This window comes from Juglans regia, chromosome 8 (assembly GCF_001411555.2).
Source record: "Juglans regia cultivar Chandler chromosome 8, Walnut 2.0, whole genome shotgun sequence".
NCBI lineage: Eukaryota > Viridiplantae > Streptophyta > Magnoliopsida > Fagales > Juglandaceae > Juglans > Juglans regia.
In genome coordinates, this window is record NC_049908.1 from 6,509,093 (window position 1) to 6,535,448 (window position 26,356).

At 39.4% G+C, this 26,356-nt stretch overlaps 2 protein-coding genes across 2 annotated transcripts; one reads left to right on the forward strand and one right to left on the reverse strand.

The window, feature by feature from the left end:
• Positions 1-963: 963 nt before the first annotated feature.
• On the forward strand, positions 964-7,291 carry LOC109008275 (probable cysteine protease RD19B). The gene is made up of 4 exons (XM_018988296.2): positions 964-1,500; positions 1,620-1,739; positions 6,316-6,562; positions 6,713-7,291. The coding sequence occupies exons 1-4, from the start codon at positions 1,051-1,053 to the stop codon at positions 6,988-6,990; spliced, it is 1,095 nt and encodes a 364-aa protein (XP_018843841.1). The 5' UTR covers positions 964-1,050; the 3' UTR covers positions 6,991-7,291.
• Positions 7,292-7,355: 64 nt separating this feature from the next.
• LOC109008274 (V-type proton ATPase subunit a3-like) lies at positions 7,356-24,774 on the reverse strand. Its single transcript, XM_018988294.2, has 18 exons — positions 24,452-24,774; positions 23,672-23,716; positions 21,971-22,090; positions 21,784-21,891; positions 21,407-21,517; positions 21,138-21,311; positions 13,133-13,270; positions 11,486-11,593; positions 11,196-11,303; positions 10,909-11,057; positions 9,993-10,146; positions 9,741-9,901; positions 9,458-9,664; positions 9,076-9,259; positions 8,899-8,982; positions 8,601-8,794; positions 8,078-8,137; positions 7,356-7,991 (listed from the first exon to the last, which is right to left on the reverse strand). Exons 1-18 carry the CDS (start codon positions 24,590-24,592, stop codon positions 7,787-7,789), a joined length of 2,451 nt encoding a protein of 816 aa, XP_018843839.2. The 5' UTR covers positions 24,593-24,774; the 3' UTR covers positions 7,356-7,786.
• Positions 24,775-26,356: the final 1,582 nt, after the last annotated feature.

Below are 26,356 nucleotides of genomic sequence, written 5' to 3' on the forward strand. Positions count from 1 at the left end.
ATATATCTTCTAAAACTATTTATTAATAAATTCATGGGTTTACACTTTTTTTAATCGGGGTGAAGAGCACAGGCAGGAGAGTGGTCCAAAGGGGAAGCTTTCGTGGTGGGTCAGGGGTGGCTTAATTTTTTTTCTTTCAGTTACGTGTTGCAATCGAATTAGTCACAATAATGCTTGTCTTTGTATCCTACTCTTCAAGAAAAATGTTAATATCTTTTCTTTTTTTTTTCTTAACCTTTTGATTTAATGAGAATCACAGCTGTGGTAGGAATGAATCCAAGTTGAAGATAAGAAAAAAGTGGTCACAATAATGAAGCTCTATTGCATAAATCTAAATAATAATAATAATAATAATCCATCTTAGAAAAAAAGACATTAAATTTATTTTGTTCCACATAAAGATGGTCGTCTTAATGTACTTTTTTAAAGAAAACTCAATCTAAACTTATAATTTTACTCACATAACCATATGTACTGATTTATCAGTTATTAAAATGATAAAAATTTTAAATTTCAGAATATAAAACTTGAATTTAAAAAGAAAAAAACTGATAGAATAAGTGACAAATACATATAATATTATGTATAAAATTATATGTACATATAGCTCTGCTCCTATAATATGTTTTAATTTATAAAAAACGAGGAATGAAATATATGACTAGATGAGAAATATTATGTTTTTTATAAAAATTATAAAATATAAATTTCTAAAAAAATATAAGGACTATAGTTCATAATGTCGTTAATAAAAAATTAGAATATAAAAAAAGAGGGAAATGATTACTTATCAACAAATAAATTATTAAGAAAAAAACAAAGATAATAATGACATGTTGTCCCAATAGTCTGTAGGAAAGGAATCTTCATGCTTTTTATCCTGGTACCCTTTTGTTGTCTAGCACTACTTGCAGCATGCCCAGCAAATAAAAGAACGGCACGTGTCACAATCACATTGGCAACCTACCTACTGTAGCATTCTCCCATGTAACCTTTATATCGTCTATGAGCCCTCTGTAGTTCTAAACTGCCTGAAATATCTCTGTGCAAATGTACCGCCTTTTTCTCTTCGCTCTCTTCAGTCTCTTCCTCGTATCCTTTGCGGTCGATGATATCGACGGTGGTGGCGATGACCCACTGATCCGTCAAGTGGTGTCGGAGGGAGAGGATCTTCTCCTACATGCCGAGCGTCATTTCTCGACGTTCAAGGCCAGGTTCGGTAAAAGCTATGCCAGCCAAGAGGAGCACGACTACAGATTCGGCGTGTTCAAGGCCAACGTGCTCCGAGCAAAGCGACACCAGAAGCTGGACCCTGGCGCCGTACACGGCGTCACCAAGTTCTCTGATCTCACTCCGGCCGAGTTCCGCAGAAATTTTCTCGGACTGAAGCGTCTCCGACTCCCGGCTGACGCTCACAAGGCTCCGATCCTTCCCACCAATGATCTCCCCACAGAATTTGACTGGCGCGATCACGGTGCCGTCACGGGGGTCAAAGACCAGGTATACAGAAAATTTTGGTTTATTATTTTCACCCTGTATCTCCTTAAATTTTAAACATCTACGCAAACTAGTTTTTTGTTTTTATTTTATGTTATTTTGTGTGTGTGGGCGGGAATTAGGGCGCGTGTGGATCGTGCTGGTCGTTTAGTACAACAGGGGCGTTGGAAGGAGCTCATTATTTGGAAACTGGGGAGCTAGTGAGCCTGAGTGAGCAACAGCTTGTGGATTGCGACCATGAGGTTTGACTCTCTCTCTCTCTCTCCTTCTCTCTCCTTTTTTCTATCGAGGCCTCTGCTTACAAAAATGTTTATAATTCTAACATTATGGGCATCAGGAAGGTCACTGATAATCTAATCGGTTTGAACTCAATTCTTATGCTTTTCATGTTTGAAAATGGATTTGAGCATCTAATTTGTAATAGAAACAAATCTTGTGGAAGAATATTACGAGATAGAACATCTTTTTCTCAAGTCCGATGTTCACCATACTAAACAGTCATATCTTATTCATTGATCTACAGAAGTACACGTCCAACAATTTGTTAACTCATCTCCAACACCAGTGGCTTAGGCCCGTGTCCTCTGCGGTACTAAACAAGACCGAAAGGACTGGCCTCTTCTCTTTAATTATTATACTTTTCAAGGCATGTCCTTGAATACAACTGCCCCCATATATCCACTTGTTTATTTAGTAGGTTTGATGCAAAAGAAAAACAATTTTTTATCCAACAATAACACGTGAGAAGTTCAAATATGATCATATTATCTCTCACGACACTACAAGTTTTTTACGGGATGGTAATGATTATGGTTCTGATTTCATAATACTTTTTCAGAGTTATAGCACAAGTAATGATGATTTTATCTGCTTTAATCAGAAAAAAATAAATGATTAGATCCCATCAGATATGGAAACAAGATCCTGTCTTGAGGCATTGTCAAAAGGCATGGAGGAACTTAGGCTACATTAAGGGGCCACTCTAGGAGATACTATAATGGAGACACAAGGTACCTATAAAGGGGCTATAGATCTAAGCTGGAATTCCACCCCAACTAAGAGACAAAAGGAGAATACAAAATCAATAAAGGTGGCTAGAAAAAAAGTTCATGTGCTAGAGGAGGTTGATATGAATGTACCAATGACCAATCAAGCAAGAACATGGAAGCGAAGGGTCACGCACGTGACCATCTTTCAAACCAAGTGGCGCTTGAAACTGAGTGCTTTCAGTGGAGAGGCCTATGTAATGATGATGAGTACAATTTTCTACAAAGAAGTGGATGTGACAAAATTTATCCTCGAGGGTAGAACAACAACTTTCATTAATGCAACAAAACCAACAACTAAAAAAAACCAAAGCATCTCTGAATTGGTACCCTGGAACAATTCAAGGTTAAATACAAACTGCAGAATCCCAAGAAAACCATAGCTCCAATCAGTTTGAGATGTATTTAGTAAGTTTACAACCTGCATGGCATCTCCCTCGAGGATAAATTTTGTCACACCCACTTATTTGCAGAAAATTGTACTCATCATCATTGCTTAGACCTCTCCATTAAAAGCACTCAGTTTCAAGCGCCTCTTGGCTTGAAAGATGGTCACATGCCATTCTCTTCCATGTTCTTGCTTGATTGGTCATTGGTACATTCATGTCAACCTCCCTCCTTTAGCACATGGACTTTTTCTCTAACTACCTTTGTTGACTTTGTATTCTCCTTTTATCTCTTAGTTGGGGTGGAATTCCAGCTTGGATCTATAGCCCCTTTATAAGTGCTTTGTGTCTCCATTATAGTGTCTCCTAGAGTGGCCCCTTGATGTAGCCTAGGTTCCTCCATGCCCTTTGACAATGCCTCAAGACATGATCTTGTGGCCATATCTGATGGGGTCTAATCATTTTTTTTTTCTGATTAAAGCAGATAAAATCATCATTACTTGAGCTGTAATTTGAAAAAGTATTAGGAAATTGGAACCATAATCATTACCACCCCGTAGAAAACTTTTAGTGCCGTGTGGGATAATATGATCACCTTTGAACTTCCAACATGTTATTCTTGGATAAAAAATAGTTTTTCTTTTGCATCAAGCCCACTAAATAAACAAGTGGATATATGGAGGCAGTTGTATTTGAGGACATGCTCATAGATCATAATTATACAACCAATTAAACAACAAAGAATGATCAATAATACCTCCAAAACCTATGAAAGCTGATTAATTCAATACAATAAAATTACAATTATCATATTCATCCATAGTCTTTAACTTAAAAATAAAAATAAAAATTGGAACACCTAAAACAGCTTTCTCAATCAATGACACAATAGCCCTCACAAAAATTGAATACCAAGCCTTCCCAACCCCTTGGTTAAGCTTTCGCACAACATGGCATATTAGTTATGATAAAAGTACCACTAAAGGACATGAAGTAGAGAAGCATCCTTACCTGAGAGTAGGAAGCATTGAAACAACATAACCTATCCATAAAAAGATATTCAACCACTTCAAGTTCTTCGTCTGATCATCCCACTCCTATAGTCACCTCCAATCCAAGTTTCAAACCAACCCACCCACCAACGACCCAAAATCACAAAACTTCCTCTAATTCACAAGCTACATAGTCAAAATTAAAAACACAACTTCTATTAATGCAACAAAAAGAAGATAAAAAGCATCTATTTTTTCATACCGAAAGAAATATCTACCATAACATACAAAACAAACTGAAAGACATGTTTTTTTTTGAGAAATCTGGAAATCAAAATAATCACATCAAACATCCCAAAAAAAAAGTAGGACTCAATAAATCAAGACAAATCCAACATCATAATAACAAAAAAGATAAACCAAACCAAGAAACCCAATTGATTAATGAAAAAAATGTATATCAAACAAATACAAACCTCGAAGCAGCATAAACTTCAAGCCAAACAAAGCAGATTCCCTACAAAAAATAAGCCAACAAGTTTAAAAACAAAAAAAGACCACAAATTTAAGATTCAAACCATGCAGCCACTGCCACCTTCTTCAACCACCATCACCGAAACCCATATCGGCCCCCATCTTCATGTGAAAACGACGTCACTGCCAGCAGCAACAGATACGCAAGAGAACAAGCCTTCACCACCGTATTGCACTGATGCCGCCTCAAGCCACCGCCTTTCCTCATGGTAAACCACTATCATCTTCTCTGTATCTTCCCCTCACGTCTCTCTCAGCCACCGTGACCCTCCCACGTTCAACCTCTTCGAGTGCCAAGACCACGGTACCATTTTCTCTCTCAGGACTTGACCCACCCTTACAACTCTCACCAACTCTGTGTCTCTCGCTCGTTATCCTTCGTTTATTTCTTTAACAGATCAGAACAAACCAACCTCATCATAGTTACCGCAACTATTGCACCTTAGAAAAAAAAACCCACAGCACTGTAGTTGAAAGCCAATCACCAGATCTAGAGCACACGACATCAACCCAAGCATGCATGCCCTTCTACGTCTAAGAGCTGCCAAAATGATCACCTCTGCAAGCCTCCTCCACCACCAACTTCCTCACCACGAAAACCATCTCCCTGCAACCTACATCCTCTGCTCAACCATTGGTCAACGCCAAACAACATCCATTGCAGCCCATTTTTCCTCCACTGAGAACCATCATCGCCAGCCACCCTGCTTCCTCCACGGTCAAGCAAACACCAAAGGTACCTTTGTTTTACTTACCGAAAACAGAGCAGTTTCTCTTTTCTGCTTGCCGCTGTTTGACGCAACCTAGCCGAACAATGCCGCCATCAACCTCCATCCAGGCCACTGCCGTGTGCATCCTTCACCTCATGTTTGGCCGTCGCCGCACCATCACCTCAACCTAGCATCTGTCACGACCTCCTCCCACGATGCCGTTGTCTCTTTGTTTGTCCTTGGGTAAGTGCTGCAATTGCACATTAGATGATCTCCCTCTCCGTTTTCTCTCTCTCTCTCTCACTCTCTCTGTGTCTCAGCTTCACCACCCTGCATGATGCCACCGTTGCCGATCTTGGTTTGACCGCCTCGAGTGGCACTCGCATGACCTACTTCTCTCACAAGGTGGCCTTTATTTTTGTTGGTAAGTTGCCGCTCGAATACTTCTACATGAGCTGCATTTCCTAAACACCCAATGACAATCCACCAAAAAAGAAGATGCAGAGGAGAGAGAGAGAGAAGAAGAGAGAAAGAAATGTTACTTTCGGTGAGAAGAAGAAACATAAAATGAAGAGGGAAGAGAAACAGGAAAGTAAAAAGATTGACAGGAAAAAAAGTAAAGTTGCCGACCCTCTGGCACAACTAACTAAAAGACCAAAAAGACATCTCATAAACGGACACAAAAGAAGAAAGTAGAGGGATAAAAAAGTAATCACACAATGCACGGAAAATTTACGCGGATAGACAAAACCTCACTGTTCATTACTGTAGAAGCACGATAGGCGCTTATTATGATAGAATAGATATATATATATATATGTATGTGTGTCGCTCGCCTTGATACTTCAAAACCTGTGTTCTTTTTTAATGAGATCGTTGGCAAGTTGGTGTCTTGATTCGCCAATTTGATGCTGTATGGGTTTGCCTGCATTAATGCCCCATCTATCGGGAAGTTTCAGAATTTAGCTTGTTGATCCCTAGGAATGAAAGTTGGAAACTTGGAAAACGGACAAAACAGAAGTTAGAGATGTGGCATGTAGTTGTTCATCACGTAGGTAGGTCTCGGGGATGAAGCATATCTAATTCTAAGTGTCTTCCTGGCAACACTGCAAAAATAAAACAATGGCCATACATATTTATTATTTTTCAGTGTGATCCCGAAGAATATGGTGCATGTGACTCCGGGTGTAGTGGCGGGCTGATGACATCTGCATTTGAGTACACCCTCAAGGCAGGTGGACTAGAGAGAGAGAAGGACTATCCTTACACTGGGACTGATCGTGGGCCCTGCAAATTTGACAAAAGCAAAATTGTTGCTTCTGTATCTAACTTCAGCGTTGTTTCAATCGATGAAGATCAAATTGCTGCAAATTTGGTGAAGAATGGCCCTCTTGCAAGTAATTACCTTTCTTTGAAACCTAGTAATTTTTTTTTTAACTTTCACTCTTTAGTATGATGTGTTAAATACTGATTAATTGAGAAGGGGCTAAGAATGATGGAGTGATAGATCTGTATTGATTAATGGTTTTTGTGCCTGCATTTTGCAGTTGGCATCAATGCAGTTTTCATGCAGACATATGTTGGGAAAGTCTCGTGCCCATACATCTGCTCCAAGCATTTGGATCACGGGGTGCTTCTGGTGGGTTTCGGGTCTGCCGGTTATTCTCCGATCCGGTTCAAGGAGAAGCCATACTGGATCATAAAGAACTCTTGGGGAGAAAATTGGGGTGAGAATGGATATTACAAGATCTGCAAGGGCCATAATGCATGTGGAGTGGATTCCATGGTTTCAACTGTGGCTGCTATACATACCACCACTGAGTAAATTAAGAAGTTTCATGGCTGCACTGGGTTTATGCGAGTAGAGCAGCTGTAAATATATGCATTAAGACATGGAGTTCGTAGACTTTTATTCAGCTCTTAATGCTTCCTTAACTTCTCTAGGCAGATGGTTGTCTTGCACTTGTTTGGTACTTCCATTTTAGAACTGTGTTTATATATGCAGATTCCCTGTAACTTAGTTCATGCTACTGTTGATCAAGTTAAACTTGATGCCATTTAAATGACGATTCGGTGTATGTGCTTGAAATATGCCAATATATAGCAGAATGTGGTTGATTGTAGCATTGACATTTGCTTGAAACATGCCACAAACTTGTCAAACTCACCCACCAAAAAAACTCAGCAAACTGTGTCATAGCAACGGTAGCTCATATTCATTCATTACGTAATTGTTGCAAAAAGAAGTTACAATTCATCTTACAATAGGCTTCACAAACCCTCTTCCCTAAACAATCGCACAACAAACTACAACAGATCAACATCATCCTATCAAAAAGAATAGAATAATTGAACATTGATTTGGAGACAAATTGGCATGTTCTCCACTTGGATGCAGAATTCCTACTGATATACATAAAAAAATGATTTGCGGCCTCATCGGGGAAGGCTCTTTATTACAATGAATAAGCAACTGCTCTTGCTAGCAAGGCAATTGCTCCGTTACCTTTCTAAGATCTACACTTCACATGAAAGAATTGGCAGATTATCCACCAGCAAATTCAATATGATCAAAATATTGTTTCCTATTTTTTAGCCTATGACCAAACTCAAACAGTGCATCATTCATCCTCCTCGCTAAGCAATGCAAATGAAAATGGTTCGAATTTATAACCATCTCCCTGGTAGAACTTGTTCTGGAACTCTACCCAATGGAGTCGCAAGGCATGTAGGAATGCACTTAGGGTTTCCATCACTAGTAGCACACCAACAGTCGCAAATATAAATACAATGATGCCAACAATAAGAATAATAACATTGTTGTACCTGCAATCATCCGCACATTTGGCACTCACAATCATATTGAAATTCAAGTCATTTTCACCAAAAAAAACATCACCAAACAAACTTACCCCCAGGCTAGAAGTAGAACCTTGTCGTAAAAGACACTTGACAACTCCGAGTGAGCTAGACTAAAAAAGTAGAAGAAACAGAGGAGTCAGATGATCAAGACTTGGTACTTCAAAACTAAAGTTGGATAAATTTAAAGAACCAAGGGAGACATAGGTTTATAATGAATACATGCAGCCTGTAGACCGTAATAGTTCATATTTCCATTGTCGTAGAATAATAATATTATTATTGTTATAAAGATTAAAAAAAAAATTATAAGCAATTATAAAGATTATATAGGTGCTGTTATTATCATTATTATCAGTACTATTGTTCTGGGGTAAGTTAAATCAACATGGGTTTAATTTTAATCATTCTTTTATAAGGAAAAAGTTCCTTCAGCAAAAATAACTCCGGACAATTTTTTCAAGTTGGTCCATGCAGCTGTCTTCAACAGAAAACTAACACTTAGTAAGCTTCATTCATATTGCAATGATATATTAAATCCAGCAAACTACTAATGAGCTCTTTCCAATTCACTACCTGAGGGCCCATAATCGTAGATATGAAGCTGTATTGGACACCGCTCCAAGCACAAATTCTATGGTATGTATCATTTGGTGTACGAAGACCTCGCTAAACTCAAACTCCTCATGGTCATGGGAATCATGATGAGGTTCTGTTTCGAAAGGGTCATCAATGCTGTGCAGCAGCGCGTAAGATTGTCCTCGGTGCCTCTGAGGAAAAAGGGGTAAAAACAAGTAGAAAGAAAAAAAAAAGCTTAGTGACAAAGAGAAAACAAAGCTGAAAACACATTGGGTAAATTAAGTTTTGGGCATACCTCTTGGTGTTGTTTCTTCAAGAGAAAAGGCTTTGGAAACAACATCCATGGTACAGCAACGAGAGCCAAGAGAAGTAACACAAGCTGGTACAGAAAAAATGGAGATGTCAAAATTAGTTTTGTCTTTTACAGGACAAGACAATTTCAGCACAATGCTTATAAAAAGGATATTTAAACCTGAAGGGACTTCTGGCCAACGAAGAGCTGATTTTCACCGAGATCATCAGTAGGACTGAGGAACATGTATATCATCACATGATAAAGATCAGCTTGCGAGCCAGTGCACCATTTCACAATAATGAGGAGTGAAAGGTAGCCAAACAGGCTGTTTAAAAATATTATCTGGGGAACAAATTGGTACCTAAACAAATCCACTGTTAATAACACAACGCTAAATAATCGTCATTACAATATTATCCAAGTATACAACAAAACACATTCTTCATGAGTTAGATAATCAATTATAGAGTGGAAGAGAGGGAGAGAGAGACTGTTCATCTAATTAAGGATTCAGATATGTATGATGCATGGAAGGATCATCTTGAGCAATATAGCATACCAGATATTTAGGTCATCTCCAAAGAATTTTGCATTAAAGTAACTCAATGCAATTCCGAGATTCATCTGGGCTACTCCCAGTAGAATTGACATCTTCATCTTCAAAGAGTTGAGAAATGGCAACTCACTACGGGTACCATGCCACTTAGGGTCCACGCCAAATGGATACGTGTCCCACACCTTTATTAAGCCCACAGTAGAAGCGTCACTGTGACAAAATGTAAAGTAGTTAACGGGGAGAAAATTTTTACAAATATGATGAGTATATCGTATTAGTTCAGTACCTGCAGGATGGATCACGACATCCGTAGGCAGAGAGCCCAAATAGTTCAAACGGGACTGAGAAGAACTCGTTATATATCAATCCTGTGTAGATTGAGAATAATGCCATCATCAAGATAACATAACGGCCGCCAAAAGTCATTTCTATGATGTCTCCAAGTTTCTGTTGTTAACACAATGAAGTCAGCTTAACTTAAACAGTTACAACGGAAGAACAGAGTTTACAGTCAACTATCAAGACATGCAGCAACTACCTGACTGGAAAATTTCTTCTCTCTGACTATGAAGTATAATGTTGCCAGCAACAAGCATATACCATGGCCCCAATCACCAAACATAACAGCAAAAAGGAAAGGGAATGTGATTATTGTGTATACACCAGGATTCGCTTCCTGATATTTGGCAACGCTGCAATAATATCGCACCAGTTATGTCCCCCAATACATTTGGGTCAGAAGCTTGTAACCCATCCAATGAAGGGTATCTATGAGAACAGTTGTTATGTAAAAGTTCCAAATTCAAGCTTTCTTCACATATCAAACTTAAAATACATTACCTTTTCGAAAAAGAAAATACAGAAGGAAAAATGCAAAAGTAAAGTGAGAAGAGAAAATACGCATTGGTTCATCACAACATAGACCTAAAATCTTTGGGGGAAAATTAAATGGAAAGATTAATGAGATTGAGGGGTAAAATATGGAAAAGTGTCAAAAGTAGAAGACTCAACTAGGAAGTCCTCCATTATACTTATATCATATAATATTTGCCAAACAATAAATAGGACATGGCATCACCATCAAACCAATTACCTTTTACTAAACAATGTTTTACAGTTAATAAATGTGTTACAGCAAAGGTTATATATCATGGTTATTTCTCAAGGAAAATTTTCCATGTCCATTGGGATCAAAAGCAAATAGTACGGCATAACTTGAGTAAACAGACTATTAGATGCATAAAACATTGCCTTTTTCTTCAGAAGATAGCAAGTATGAAACATAGTCTAAATAGTACATACATCATGCATGACATGCAATATCTTCAAAACAGTACTAATAGCTATCAAGTCCCCACTAGATCCATGAAATAAAGATCCCTGGCTCCAGCGCATACAGCATTAGAATTTAGAATTCTGGACATAAGCATGACTTCTCTCACAAAGGAACTCACCCATATGCATCAACAATTTCTTGAAAAGAAGAAGTAAACTTGTTTGTGCAGAAATAGGTTGGTGGTGATTCCTTTGTATGCAAAACCTGGAAGATGGCCCCTACTTGTGAGTTGCTGTCAAAGGTTGCCTGCTGCAATGCATTTTGAATCTGCAAGACATCAAGGATAATCTAATTAAGTGATCCCTTCAACAATATATTAAAATTAAGATGATTCGGTAATAAATTAAAATACAAGTACGCTGTGAGTGTTAAAATGGCAAACTGATACAAGGTAAAAAAACAAACCTGCTTAGTTGCAAAAACAGGACACCAACCTTCCCCAACGAGACACTTCTTTGTCACATCAAAGCTGAGCATATTTAAAGTGTGATAAATGGACTTTTCCTTCTTCACCTATTAAGTTAAGAGAACACAATTAAGTGACCGAAGAAAATTCAACATACAAATGCTCAAATATCAACCCCAACACACAAGCACACATTTATGCATGCATCAACACATGCATGAAAGGGGAAAAGGTATGCTTTAACAAAACTAAAGGAATTGAAAAATCAAATCAAGCAACTCAAACAAACCTGAAGATTCCACTGCTCATATTCATAGCCAATTGTCTGTAGCAGATTGTTCCTATGCAGCAGTCCGGCATCTATAGTCACCGTCAGCTCTGAAAGTCTTCCAGACACCTAGAAAAAAATAATTACAGAACTGATAGTCGATCATGACCATCACTGATGGCTTATTCACAATTTGAAAAATACTATGATCGTTGGATTTAGTTCAAATTAACTAATAAATTGCAGTACAGGTAAGAACTAGGGAACATTGGAAAAAAAAAAACAAATGTATTTACATAACAACATGTTTTGAATTAAAGATTTCGCATCGGCTGAAAATCATTAATAAGAAATCGTTAATAAAACACAAACATCAGGTGTGCCAAATGTGCCTCTCACACCTTCAACGAGGGAACGTCATGAGGTCAACCCATGTGTGGCAGACTTCAGAAGGGAGGCTACCTTGTGTCATGTAGCCTACTGTTTGCTACCAATGAAGAAGTTTTTGTCCAGTAGTTCAGTCCTAATCTACTTATTTTGGAAAATTTATGGTAACACCCCTGTGCTTTTGGGACTTTCGACATTCAGATCCAAGTTTTCAATTATGAAACATTGAGCTCCGAATTTTGCAACAATGGAAATTCTAGATCTCTGTCCAATTTAAATTGCCGACATTACCATAAACTAACACATCTTCCATGTGTACCAAAAAAAAAAATCCAGAAACAGATAAGGAAAAAAAAAAAGCAACAATTCAAAAATAAAAAACCAGTGAAAAAATTCGTCGCCATTGGGTTGGTACAACTTGATAGATGGAGGTGGGGGAGATGCACAGGCAGGGTGGAGGGGATACCCCCCAAACTATGGATGAGAACTCCTCCATCGCTTGCGAGGGAGATCTCCCCCACCAGTTGGTGATGGAGGAGCGTGTTGGGGGCAGAGAGGGTATGTGGTGGTCGAGGGGCATTCCTCCACCATGTGGATGAGGCTGAAGAACCCCCATCCACCACAATGGGGATCTCCACCCTGCCTTGAGGTGGAAAAGACCTCTATCCTCATATTGTAGTATTCACTATGGTGGTTACCTTGTCAGCAACCTTTTCTTGCAACAGATCATTTTCTCATGTAAAGTTGCATGTATTGATTTGGCATAAGGCTTTTCCATTTTAACCGTAGGAAAATAGAAATTTCACTATAATGTTACCCCCTATAGTCAGAAAGAATAAAATCTGACTGATAGTGACCAAACCTTACTCATTGTGACTTTCAGATCACTATATAATTTGACCCACTAGGACACGTATGAAATCAAAATAATTTCTCAGTTTAACTCATAGAAAATCTAGACCAATCGATGTAGTTTGATCAATTAGAAAAATCTTGATTGCGTATATGGCAGAGGACTGAGAATTTGAAATGCAAATTACGAATGTGTTTTATGTCCAAGGCTACTCTCCTTCCCTGAACCAAAAATCCAGCCATGAAGAAAGTTTCCAGCCAATGATGTTGCTGCAATTGTTGGACAAAGCAGCTCACAAAAAAAAAAAAAAAAAGAAATAACTATCAACCAGAACTAATTATAGACAATAACACAAACATGTAACAGAAAATATAAAGAGATAATCCAGGTGCAGTATCTTGAAGCTTCTAATTCCAGATAATTCATACCTCTGATATTGTCTGAAATTGTTTTCCTAAGTCATCCGCAAATGGGTAACGGTTTGCTCCAAAAGCTTCACATATTTTCAGTATTTTGCTCTTCGCTCTCTCCCCAGAATAGAAGATAACGAAAACATTTTTCTCAACCTGCCAAATGACACTTTATCAATTTCCTCATAAAAAATCTAATCAATAGAGATACATGAATTTGGATCATATTTTGTTTAAGCCTTTCAAGATTCAGAATCTGTTATCAATAGGAAGAGGGAAAGATAGAATCTGTGGAAGTTGTTAAAGGGTGGAAAGTTTGGGGCCAAATCTTTCAATGATGTTTGAAAGGTCCTATGACAGTCATTTTTCCATAAAGGAACATTTGGAGAATGAAGGTTCCTAGAAAAGTTACATTATTTGGCTGGCTAGCTGTCTGGCACAATTTTTTTTTTTTTTTTTTTTTATATAGGTAAAAATAAATTTGGTAAACCAAGTGATTAGGCATAGCCCAAGTACACACATTGTATACAAGAGAGAACACCTAATTACAAGATAGGAACTAGAAAACACAACAATGAAATCGTGAAAACAGGCCTCATCAAGTACAAGAGCAGATGCCCAAAGGAAATAAAGTATGGAAGAAAAAATCTCCAATCTCTCCCAACAAGCATGCTCTATCTTCAAAACTACGGCTGTTCCTCTCAAGCCAAATACACCACATAAGACAATAGGGGAACCATCTTCCAAACGGCAGCAATTTGGTGATTACCCTGGATACCTCTCCAACAAGCCAAAAGATCCACCACCCTCGTAGGCATCACCTAGGCAATACCAATCCTATTAAAGATTTCATCCCATAGAACCTTTGCCACTTCACAATGGAGAAGTAGGTGATCCACGGATCCTCCATTCCTTTACACATAAAGTTTTTTTTGATCGGTAAACAAAATTTTATTGATCAAAAGGAGGCAAAAAGCCCAAGTATACGGGACATATACAAGAGCAACGCCTGTGCCTGCTAGTTTAGAGATACAAGGAATTCATGAAAAGACATGCCATTAAAATCAATTACAATCGACCAATGAAGTAAGGTATTGAAAAACAGATTTCTAAGCTCTTCCATCGATCGCTCTTGATCTTCAAAACTTCTTGCATTCCTCTCCCTCCAAATGCACCACCATAGACATATAGGTATCATTTTCCATATGGATGCAATTTGAGGGTTGCCCCGAATACCTCTCCACGAGGCTAGAAAGTCACATACCCTTTCCGGCATCACCCAAGCTAAACCCAATCGAGCAAAAACTTCGTTCCACAAGATCCTGACAATCTCACAATGTAGTAAGAGATGGTTAGTGGACTCGCCCCTCTTCTTGCACATATAACACCAGTCCATAACTACGATTCCACGTTTCCTCAGGTTGTCTATAGTAAGAATCTTCCCCAAAGAAGCTGTCCAAACAAAAAAGGCTGTCCAATCCATAATGATGAAACCACGCTTTCTCAAATTATCTGTGGTCAGGAGTTTTCCAAAAGAAGCCAGCCAACCAAAAAAACAACCTTGAGAGGCAACTTGCTCCTCCAAATGCACATCCAAGGAAAAGCATTAGGAGATTGGCATGACATAGCCTTATACAAGTCTGGGACAAATATTGATGGCAGATAATCTTATCATGCATCATATTGTTGTAGTAAACTGGTGTTGTATGTGTAAGGATTCTGGGGAAACAATTAATTATTTACTTCTGTGTTGTGCAGTGGCTGGAGAGTTGTGGTCTGTAGCATTCTCTTCAATTGGATACAGCCCGCGGCCGCTGATGCCCATGGCAATTTATGAGTGGCATGAGGCTGGGAAGGTAAGTTTGATCAACTCAATAGCATTAATATTAGGTTGGCTGCTTCACCATGTGGATGATTTGGAAATAATACAAGAATTGGACTCTTTTTTTTTTTTGATCGGTAAACAAAATTTTATTGATCAAAAGTGATACAAAGGATGCCCAAGTATACGGGACATATACATGAGCAAATTTAAGTCTAGCTTAGGGATACAAGGAAATCGTGAAAAGACCTGCCCTGAAAATCAATTACAATTGACCAATAGAGTAAAGTATTAAAAAACAAAGTTCTAAGCTCTTCCATTGATCTCTCTTGATCTTCAAAGCATCTTGCGTTCCGCTCCCCCCAAATGCACCACCATAGACAAATAGGTAGCATCTTCCATATGGAGGCAATTTGAGAGTTGCCCCTAATACCTCTCCAAGAGGCTAAAAACTCACTTACCTTTTCTGGCATCACCCATGCTAACCCCACCCGTGCTAGGACCTCGGACCATAAGGACCTGACAATCTCACAATGTAGTAAGAGATGGTCTACGGACTCACCACTCTTCTTACACATATAACACCAATTCATAACTATGATGCTGCGTTTCCTCAGGTTATCTATGGTAAGAATCTTTCCCCACGTGGCAGTCCAAACAAAAAAGGCTGCCTTTAGAGGTGCCTTCGTCTTCCAGATGCTCTTCCATGGGAACGGGACTGAGTTGTGCACATGTAAGGAATGATAAAACGAGCGGGCCGTGAAAACTCCTTTCTTAGAGGGACGCCAATATAACTTGTCTTCTCCTTCCCCCGACATCCGAGTGGAGTACACAAGGTCAAAAAAGGCCGAAATGTCATCCATCTCCCAATCTTGTGCATTTCTATTGAAAGTAAGGTTCCATTGGAAGGAGCCATTTGTAAAGCTAAGTAGATCGGCAATGGATGCATCTTTCCGTCTTGCTAAGCTGTAGACTCCTGGATATACATCCTTGAGTGCCCGATCACCACACCATAAGTCATGCCAAAATTTTACCTTAACACCGTTGCCGACTTTGAAGCAAGTGTGTGCTGCATAGATGTCCCATCCTCTTCTGATATGTTTCCAAAGCCCTACTCCGTGGGGACCACTCACCTCATTGGAACACCACCCTCCCCATGATTCCCCGTGCTTCAAGGCAATGACGGTTCGCCAGAAGGCCTCCCGTTCATGGTGGTATCTCCATAACCATTTGCCAAGCAAGGCTTGGTTAAATGCTCTCAAATTCCGTATACCTAAACCTCATTCCTTAATGGGGGAGCAAATTGTAGCCCATTTCACCAAGTGATATTTAAACTCTTCCTTGATCCCTCCCCACAAGAAATCACGTTGAATTTTCTCCATGCGATGAGCCACCTTGGCGGGAAGTGGAAATAGTGAAAGGAAGTATGTTGGTAAGTTAGAAAGAGTACTTTTTATGAGAGTTAACCGGCCCCCTTTAGATAAGTACATCCTCTTCCAACCAGCTAGTTTCCTTTCCATTTTTTCTATTATTTCATCTCAAATAGCTTTCGATTTGAATGCTGCCCCCAACGGAAGACCGAGATATCTCAGGCAATTGAGATATCTTGCACTCCAGGATGGACGCCAGACTTTTCACATTGGGTACATGTCCCACTGGCACTATCTCTGATTTAGCCAAATTCACCTTCAAACCTGACACAGCTTCAAAACATAATAGAAGAGCTCTTACAGCTCGAATTTGCTCATGTCTGGCTTCACAAAAGATTAGAGTATCGTCAGCAAACAATAGGTGGGAAATGTTAAGTGAACCTGAACTTGTCTCTCCTACTGAGAATCCTGATATGAACCCTCCCTCTACTGCCCCTCCAATCATCTTGCTGAACGCTTCCATCACAAAAACAAATAGAAAAGGAGAAAGGGGGTCTCCTTGTCGCAAACCTCGGGAGCTTTTAAAAAAACCTTTGGACATCCCATTCACCAGTACTGAAAAGCATGCTGTGGAAATACAATGAAGGATCCAAGAACACCATTTAGAACCAAAGCCACATCTCTCCAACATATAAATTAAGAAACTCCAATTGACGTGATCATAAGCTTTCTCCATGTCTAACTTACCAAGGATTCCAGGCTCTCCAAATTTAACTCGACTATCCAAACATTCATTGGCTATCAGTACCGAATCAAGGATTTGCCTACCTTGAACAAATGCATTTTGAGGCTTCGAAATCAATCTTTCCATCACCTTACTCAGTCTGTTTGCCAATACTTTAGATAGAATTTTGTACATACCACTCACCAAACTAATGGGGCGGAAATCTTTCACTTCTTCCACGCTTGGCTTTTTGGGAATGAGAACTAAGAGGGTAGCATTAAGACTTTTCTCGAACCTCCCGCTTCCATGAAATTCCTGAAAAACCCCCATGATATCATCTTTAAGCACATCCCAACACGTTTGAAAAAAAGCCATGGAAAAACCATCCGGACCTGGAGCTTTATCACCCGCCATACCCTTGATCACCGACCGGATCTCTACCTCTTCAAAAGGCCTTTCAAGTCGTTCCGCAACTTGTGGGTCAAGAACATCAAAGGCCATCCCGTCAAGTCTCGGCCTCCACTCAAATTGTTCCGAAAGCAATGTATCATAAAACTGAACAATGTGGTTTGAGATCTCGGAATGGTTGGATGAGACCACCCCGTCTATCAATAAGGTATCTATCGCATTGTTCCGCCTATGTGAATTGACCACTTGGTGAAAGAACTTGGTGCTTCTATCCCCTTCCTTCAACCATAACACCCGTGATTTCTGACGCCATGATATTTCTTCCAATAGAGATAGCCGTTCAATGTCCGCAACCACTTGGGATTTGCGAGCCCGCTCGATTTCAGAAAAAATCCTCACCTCTTCCACACCTTCCAAAGCCTTAAGCTCCTCCATTAGAATCGATTTCTGGCTTTACACATTACCGAACTCTTGTGTATTCCACTCCTTTAAGTCTTTTTTCAACGACTTTAATTTGCAAGCCATCTTGTAACTAGCAGTTCCATGGAAGTGGTAAGAAGACCACCATTGTCTTATTCTGTCCAGAAACCCCTCTGACTTCAACCACATGTTCTCAAATTTGAAGTGCCTTGGACCACTTCTAATGCCCCCACAATTCAACAGAATAGGGAAATGATCTGAACACAACCTGGGTAGTCTCTTCTGAATAAGCTGCGGGTAGTGTGCCTCCCAATCCGTTGAAATTAAAAATCTGTCTATCCTTGACCAAGATGGAAGATCTCGGTTGTTAGACCAAGTGAAGGAACCGCCTGCAAGAGGTAAATCTTGTAAATTCTGCTCAGAAATGAAGTTAGAAAAATCTACCATAGGTTGGTTGTAGCCCACTCCACCCAATCTCTCACTCGGAAAATGGGTTACATTAAAATCACCTCCAATACACCAAGGTAAGTCCCAAAAACTGCTAATACCGGCCAACTTATCCCAAAGTAAGCTTCGAGACCGATCAAGATTAGGCCCATAAACGCCTGCAAAAGCCCACTGATAGCCATCGATGACATTCATAAACGAACATGCCACCACATAATCCCCCATGAAATTTTCCTTATTTTCCACCACTCTTTTGTCCCACATAACTAATATACCCCCGGATGCTCCAATGGACGGTAAGTAATGCCATCCCACTTGCACACAGCTCCACAAGCTCCTAATGGTGCGAAGAGAAATAACTTCCAACTTAGTTTCTTGTAGGCAAACAATGTCTACTTTCCAACTTCGGAGGAGGGATCTAATATATAGCCTTTTATTCACTTCATTGATCCCTCTCACATTCCAAGACATTATTTTAGGCTTCATTAACAGAAGAAACGTCCCTCCCTTTTGTTCTATCTCTGCCCGAAGCGCCCTCCTTATTATCATAGTTAATGGAGCATTGCAACCGTTTCAGCTCTCTCTCTTTTTTAACAGCCGACTTCTTTACTGTGGATCTACCAGCTTCCATGGCTATTAGAAGGGCCATGAATTAGTCTTCATACCCATCACAGGAAATTCCCACCCAACCATGAAGCTCCTCTACTTTTTTTAGTACCCAATCTGATGCCTGAGGTGCTATTAGCGGTGGGAGCATCTGTAAGGGTGATGGGCTTCCCATATTCTCTTCCTCACTACCCACGTAGTCCATAACCAGAGCCAAACAGTTAGAACCCATCTCCTGTCCATCGACAGAGTCTCCTCCCGCCAAGGATGTGACCATTTTCTCCCCTTCCAGCCCCAAAAACCCCTCGTCTGACCCACCCATAGCCTCCTCCACTTCAGTCAACACTATCTGTGTTTGTTTAGAAGGCAAGGGCTCGCCCACAGTCAACCCTTTTTGTCCCGAAATTTCTCCTTCCTCTAAGGTGAAGCTCCCCGCCTTTTCACTACTCGCGGACGTCGCCAATGGCTTCGGCGACGTTGTCTGTGCGTCGATGGTTTCCATCGTTATGGTCTGTGTACTGTTTGGGTCTTCGTGTTCATTCGAGGCAGCAGAAAATCCTCCTCCATGCTCCGAGAAGCATTTTCCGACGACAAGCCATCCATCGGCGTCACGGCAACTTCCCGCGGGGTCGCCCGACCCTTCACCGTCAGCGGTGGCTCGGCCCAATCCCCTGATGGGCCATCGTCCTCCATCAGGGAACGGGGGCTTTTCTTCCTCCAGAAGGCTCCAACGTTCTGTTGGGCCTTAGTGGGCTGAGGCCCATCGCAGCCCACGGACTTTGCTTTCCCTTTGGGCTCACTCGGCTGGGCTGAATTTTTCCTCCCCTGGCCCAGACTCAATCCCTCCCTCTCATTAATTTCAACGCAGCGTTTTAAGTATCCCACCCTATAAGTCAGCTCTCCCAGCTGCGTCTCCATTTCGCACAACACTTGCAGCAGATTTTCCTCTTTCATCCCAGCAACTACTCTGCCACCTCCATCCCGCAACTGAGCATTCCTCAAAGAAGTGACGGGTCTTGACTTCAACAGGTCTACTTTCTCAGCACTATTCCCGTCTCCAGTCCTCACCAACTCTCTGCCCCCTGTAAAATGTCTCTATACGAAGGAAAGTTTGAATTTTGTGTCGTCGTTAATGGTAACGACCGCCTTGAAACACCACCACTGCTGCCCTCCTTCAGCACCTCCACTAATTTCCTTCAGCCCATTCTGTCCTTGTCACCTGGGATGAAGATGAAATTTCGACGTCCCCCCCCCACCATACTCCACCAACACCATATATTCTCCCCTTGGAGTTACAACACCTTTGAGCAATGTATCCCCTGTCCCCATCCCGATAAGCAGTATAGAATCCCTTTCCTTCTAACAACAAGCACTCTTCCAACGCATTAGAGAACCAACGTACTGTCCCCAACCCCAAACTCAAATTTTTTACAACTTTCCATCCCCTCTCTGTAATGTTTACGTACCTCCCATCCCCAGCCACCTCAAACACTTTAGACTCAATACTGATGCACTTCATGGGTAACAACCTATCGAATGAAAACTAACTAATGCACCATGATACGTTAGGCTTCAGATAGAGCTAAAGCCATTAACGAATCACCCCCAAACTTCAGGAAAAAGAAGATGGAACAGAAAAAGAGAGGAGCTTGTACGGAGAGAAAATTTTTAGGAGAGAGAGGTAAATACTTAACTTACCTCTAGCACAAGTTGAAAAAAATCAAGAATTGGACTCTTGAAGGGGTGGAACATGTGGTTTTGTCAACTCTATTCTTTCAAAGTGCTTTCTCTTGTAATGCCTTCTTTAAAAAAATAACTGATCTACGAATTTCAGATTGCAACTCTTTACATGCTTTTCTCATACATTTCTTGTGCATTCGGATTGTCTCCTTTTGATAATAAAGCTTTCTATCACCTACGAGTATGATGGACGTATTATGTAAAATTGAGTTAAGAAAAAATTCCATCGTACAAACAAACTATTTTAAGGGAAACAAAATCAAAGAACAAGAAAGGGATACATCCATACTAGACACATCTATACTTCAAAAGAGCGCAACAAGTTGGATGGGTCTCTTATCAACTTTTATCTCTTATTCAATTATGATGTCACCCATATAACCCTCAAACTGGACAACATTAGCATAAAACTGAAACCAAAGGAGGACACTATTTAAATGAGGATAAAAGTTGATGACATTTCACAAATGTAAGTTATGTAATTACCTTCTCTCCTGACACGGGATCAATGACAGGATGTTCAACCACAGCTTGCTTCAAAAACAGATTACCCCTGGTTGCTCGAAATAGAATCATTTCAAAAGCCATTGATTTTTCTCTAGGAACGAGACCGCTAACAAATCCCAGCTTAACTTGTTTTGATGGGTCTGTTGTCATTTCCTGGAACATCAAATCTCTAAGCATCATACGAAGGAAAAACAAAAGATCTGTAGCCAAATCAACAAAAACAAATGCAGAGACTGTTAAACTTATACTTGCTCCAGTAATAAAGGACTGTCAATCGATCCTTCACCAGTTTGTTGCACTTCAAGTTCACTCTGCTGCGCTGCAGCACTGCTTTGAGCTGAATGGAAAAACTCACCAGCCTGAAATTAGGAAAAGAGATCGAAAGCTCATTTTATGACTTTGAGAAAACAAAAAGAATTCCATGCTAAATAAACTAATTCTCTTCTACCTAAGAAGTATATAGTTTTAGCTTAGGTTAGAGGTGAATGAGATCCTGCACAGAAGAACATTGGAGAGAGGGAGAGAGAGAGAGAGAGAGAATCGTAATCTAAAATAAGTACAATAGTTATGTACTATAAGCACATAACAAAGAAAGGCTAGTGGAAAACAGAAAAACAAGCCAAACCTTCTGCAGAACAAGCTTATATTCCGATAGCTCATTATAAGAATGGTGTAACTTTTCATTGTTTGCATTTATCTCTAACAGCTCAGCTTCAAGTTCTCCAAGTTTAACCTGACACACCCACAGAAGAAATTATTTCAAGACATCATAAGTTTTAAAACAAACAGGGAAAATTTACAGACATAGCAACCTCCAAGTTGTCCAGATCAATATCATTGCTTCTAAATCTTGATGAGCTTGACAAACCAGCTTTTTTCATTTGTTCCCTGAAGAAACGTAGCCTGCGAGCCATTTCCCCACATCTTTTGATCTGCATGTAGAAAACAAAAATAACCACATATAATGTATTACTTGTATGTAGAACTCATAAAAGGATTTTCATATTTGTTTATTAAAATTATATGTAAACACAAACCTAAATAACAAAATAAGGGCAATTATTTTTTTAATGTCATCTACCCAACGTGCATGAAACAATGGGAATTAACATTCTATTGATAAAGGGATGGGAAGAACAAATACTGTCGTTCAAACTTACTAAATTCAGAGTCTGTTTGTCACTGAGTCTCACCATTACTATTAAGAGTCTCTAAAATTCACCAAGCCATGAAGAATGGATCTAGGATGCAGACAAAAGATACATTGTGGCCTATACTAGCACCAGAACAGGAAATAAATACAAGCATCCAGGGGCACAGGACCCATCATAGAGGAATGTGCAAAAAACTGATCCCCCCTCCCTCCCTCAGCTACTAGTTGATGTTTCTACAGTTAATGAAGACATAAGAAAAGTAAGATTTGAAATTAAATGTCCGTACGAATTCTAACTTTTTTGAACTCAAAAAGTTATGAAGCCTTATTATGGCAGTTATTGTATTTTGTAAAACCAATGAGATGGTCTCATATAACATGATTCATCATACTACAACCTTAGGTGGCTGACTTAGTTGTGAGATCCTTCTAAATCAGTGTACTTAAAGCTGCCAACCTGGATGGAAAAGAAAGCTACTAGGGACAGACTTTTCCAAGTTGGTGCCCACATCGATATAAGTACATGCGAGAATGACCTATGAAAAAATATACATATGTGTATGTGCGTGTGTGTGTGTGTGTCGCACACATGCGTGCGTGTGCATAAACACGGTGCGTGTGCATAAATACGATACACACATATGCACACATAAACGTAATTTACACATAAAATATGTTGGCAATGATTCTTCTTATATGTTATTTTTTCAAATCCAATCTAACATTCCTCATAAAATGTTCTTCGTGCTTAAGCCCAAACAACACCACATGCCACATAATTTTTCCTTCCTGTCTGGGCATAGAGTGGGTAACTGTGTACCTCTACAGCCTCTCTTTTTTTCCAATGAATGTCAAACATAATTCCTGTGAAAACGCAACAGTGGACAAATTTATGTTACTCTCAAGTTTTTTTGTAATAGATAACCTTTATGTTACTCTTTAAGTATTCCCACTGCCTAGCTAGCAAAGTAATATTTTAAATATTGTCGGACCTTTTCTTTTCACAGAGAACAATTGATGATATTTTCTTTTTGATTTATAGCTTTTAATGAGTCTCTATAGACTGAAACGACAACTGAAGATTTATAAACTAAATTCAACGTGGAGTTTCTATTTGACTACATTATTTATTATACACATATATAGGAAGTTACAAGCTCACAGTGGGCAGGTTGTCAACTGTTAGAAATTTCCCCGTTTGATATGTGATAGGCATTAAATGTCGACAGCATGAATGTTTTAGCTGGCAAAACTGGTTTATGTGAAAATAAGATCTTCATCTTAGGGTACAAGACAAGCAGGCAGTCCCATAATATAGAAGCCAGGGCTCAAGAACTATAGAAATAGCGCATAAACGCACCTGAGCAGCATATGTCCGCTGGAATGGGCTCTTTTCTGCATTGAGCTGCAAAGGAGAAATAAATGCGACCAATTAAAAAAATTTTAATGTTTCCAATTTGAGGAAACATCCAAAAGATTATTCAAGATGCATAAGTACTCAGCGCCATGGTAATCGCTTAGTAACGGGCCAATGAATGAATCTGCTCTCAACAGCCAACAATAAATTTCTAAGTTTTCTCTTCTAAGATATATAAGTGGACTCGATATAACCAATCGAAACAAAAAGAAGCAGATCTATCCTGTACTAGGTAAATACCAATACAAATGTTAAGGGGGAGGCATCATCTTAGCATGTATACATATATGTATGTATGTATGAGAGAGAGAGAGAGAGAGAAGTTCAGAAGTATCAAAATGTGGACATATATCCGATTTTTCAATCACGATTTTAACAAATAGCATATAATTAATAGATTCTCTGGTGTGTACGGTTAAGTTCTTTCCCCAACAATTGCAAGATAATACAGCACGAATTCTTCTAAAATAAAAACAACCAAGTGCGCACAATAATCAACCAAAAGCAGATCGCAAGCGAGAAAAAAAACTATAAACCAATAATAGAAATAATGAAGATGACGATGCAAACTTCATCGTGACAGAGCCAAACCAAAACAGGAAATGAACTTCATAGTTTGAATGCAAGAAAATTCGGATGTAAAATGGTCAGCATGAGGAGGAACGATGAACGGCCAAAGTTATTAAAAAAAAAAAAAAATTGAGGTTGGAAAATGGAGCTCACATCTTTGAATTGAAAGAGACCAAGGTCACCGAGATAGGAGATCGTGCGGTAAGCTGATTCGATGGGAATGATGAGTTGCACCAATTGCATCGGCTCCGACCGTAGCAGATCCATCGTCGACAAACACCCTCCCTCTCCCATCTCCAATTGTCATTCAACGAATATCTGAATATAAAATGTATATATCTACGCGTGCGTGTGTATATATGCGAGTACGTCCTCGTTCTTCTTTTTTCTTTTTCTTTTTTTCTTTTCTTTTGTTCTCCTTCTGAACGCGTCTGTTTGTTGATCGGAGAGAATTTGTTCACCGGGCGAAATAAGAAATCAACGCCAAATGTATCCACTAAATATGACCAATAGTGCAATTATATTTCTTTTAATATTTAAAAATATATATAAATTCACTAATAATCAATTTTTTAATTATTAAAAAAATAAAAAATAAATAAAAGGCACTGGACTTGGTAGGCACATTGAAGAGTCATCCAAACATTTTCAATGAGAAATTGCTTTGAGAGTTAAGAATGTCGTGTACCATATAGGGTGTTACTAGTCAGCCCTATGATTCTATGAATTTACTCCCTCAAAATAAATTATTCTTAGTGCAATTGCAATTTTTTTCTTTTTTTCTTTCAATATTTTTTAAACATCTTTAAACGTTTAAAAAAATATACAAATTTATTAGTAGTCGCTTCCTTAACAATTAAAAAATAAAAAAAAAAATAAAATACATAAGCAAAATGAGGAGGCAAAATCACGGGACTAAATAATATTATCCTACTCTATATGGATTAAGCTGTAAATAATCACATCTTCTACGCATTTTTGGAAAAAAAATATTCTATTTTTAATTTTATAAATTTATGTGATTGATTCTATCGCTACAGTCAATCACTTCCTTCGATACAAAGTTTTGATACGTGAGATTTATACTAAGTCGTAATCAATAAGTATGGATGCTTTAGATAAAGAGAATATGAGGGGGGTGGATGTGGTAGGACCCCATATTTTGTGGCTTATAACCAAGCCACTAGCCATGTCATGACAAGGCTGGACAGCCCCACAGTAGTCCCATGGGCATGCCACGGGACCTGCCAAGACATGTCCAGGATGCCCAGTGAGGCTGATGACCAGGCCAGCCCCCGCAGCAAACCCAGCGCGCAGCAGCACAGCACGCACGCCCAGCGCCCCACACGCACGCCCTTGCTTGGGCCATGCCAGCCCGCCCAAGCAGCAGCCCCAACATGTAGCCTCAGCGCCCAGGCCCCTACCTGGGCCATGCCAACCATGCCAGTGCCCAGACCATGCCAAGGCCATATCAGTCACACACTAACAGCCATGCCAACCAAGTCAGCCATGCCCATGGCCCATGCCATGGGCTAGCCTAGCCCACCCATGGGCTCATGCATGTCATGGGTCAACTTGGTTCATACCAATTATGTTATTTTTTAATATTTATTTATTTATTTATTTATTTTTCAATGGACCTATTGGGGGTTTCCAAGTTGTAATCCTTATAAATAGGATCCTTAGTTTTGGCATTGACATCTTTTGGCAAATTCCCTAAGTGGGTAGACTATTGTTCTTGATATCATCTTTTCGGTGCTAGGCACTTGGGCTTTTTGGGGTGCAATACGTGAATTCCCTAAAAGAGGATCACACCTTGCAATTCATGAATATGTATGGTTCAATCTATCTTGTTTTTTTCATCTTTAGGGTGCAATTCGTGAATCCCTAAAGATCCATTAATCTTATGAGTATTTTCTATTCCATCTCTTGTCTTCCATTTTCTATCATTTAATCTTATTAGTTTATGTGCATTGTTCTTGTTGTGTTCTTGAGAATTACTTGTGTTGTTCTTGAGGTATTCTTGTGTTCGGGCCACAACCCATTCCATTCATTCAT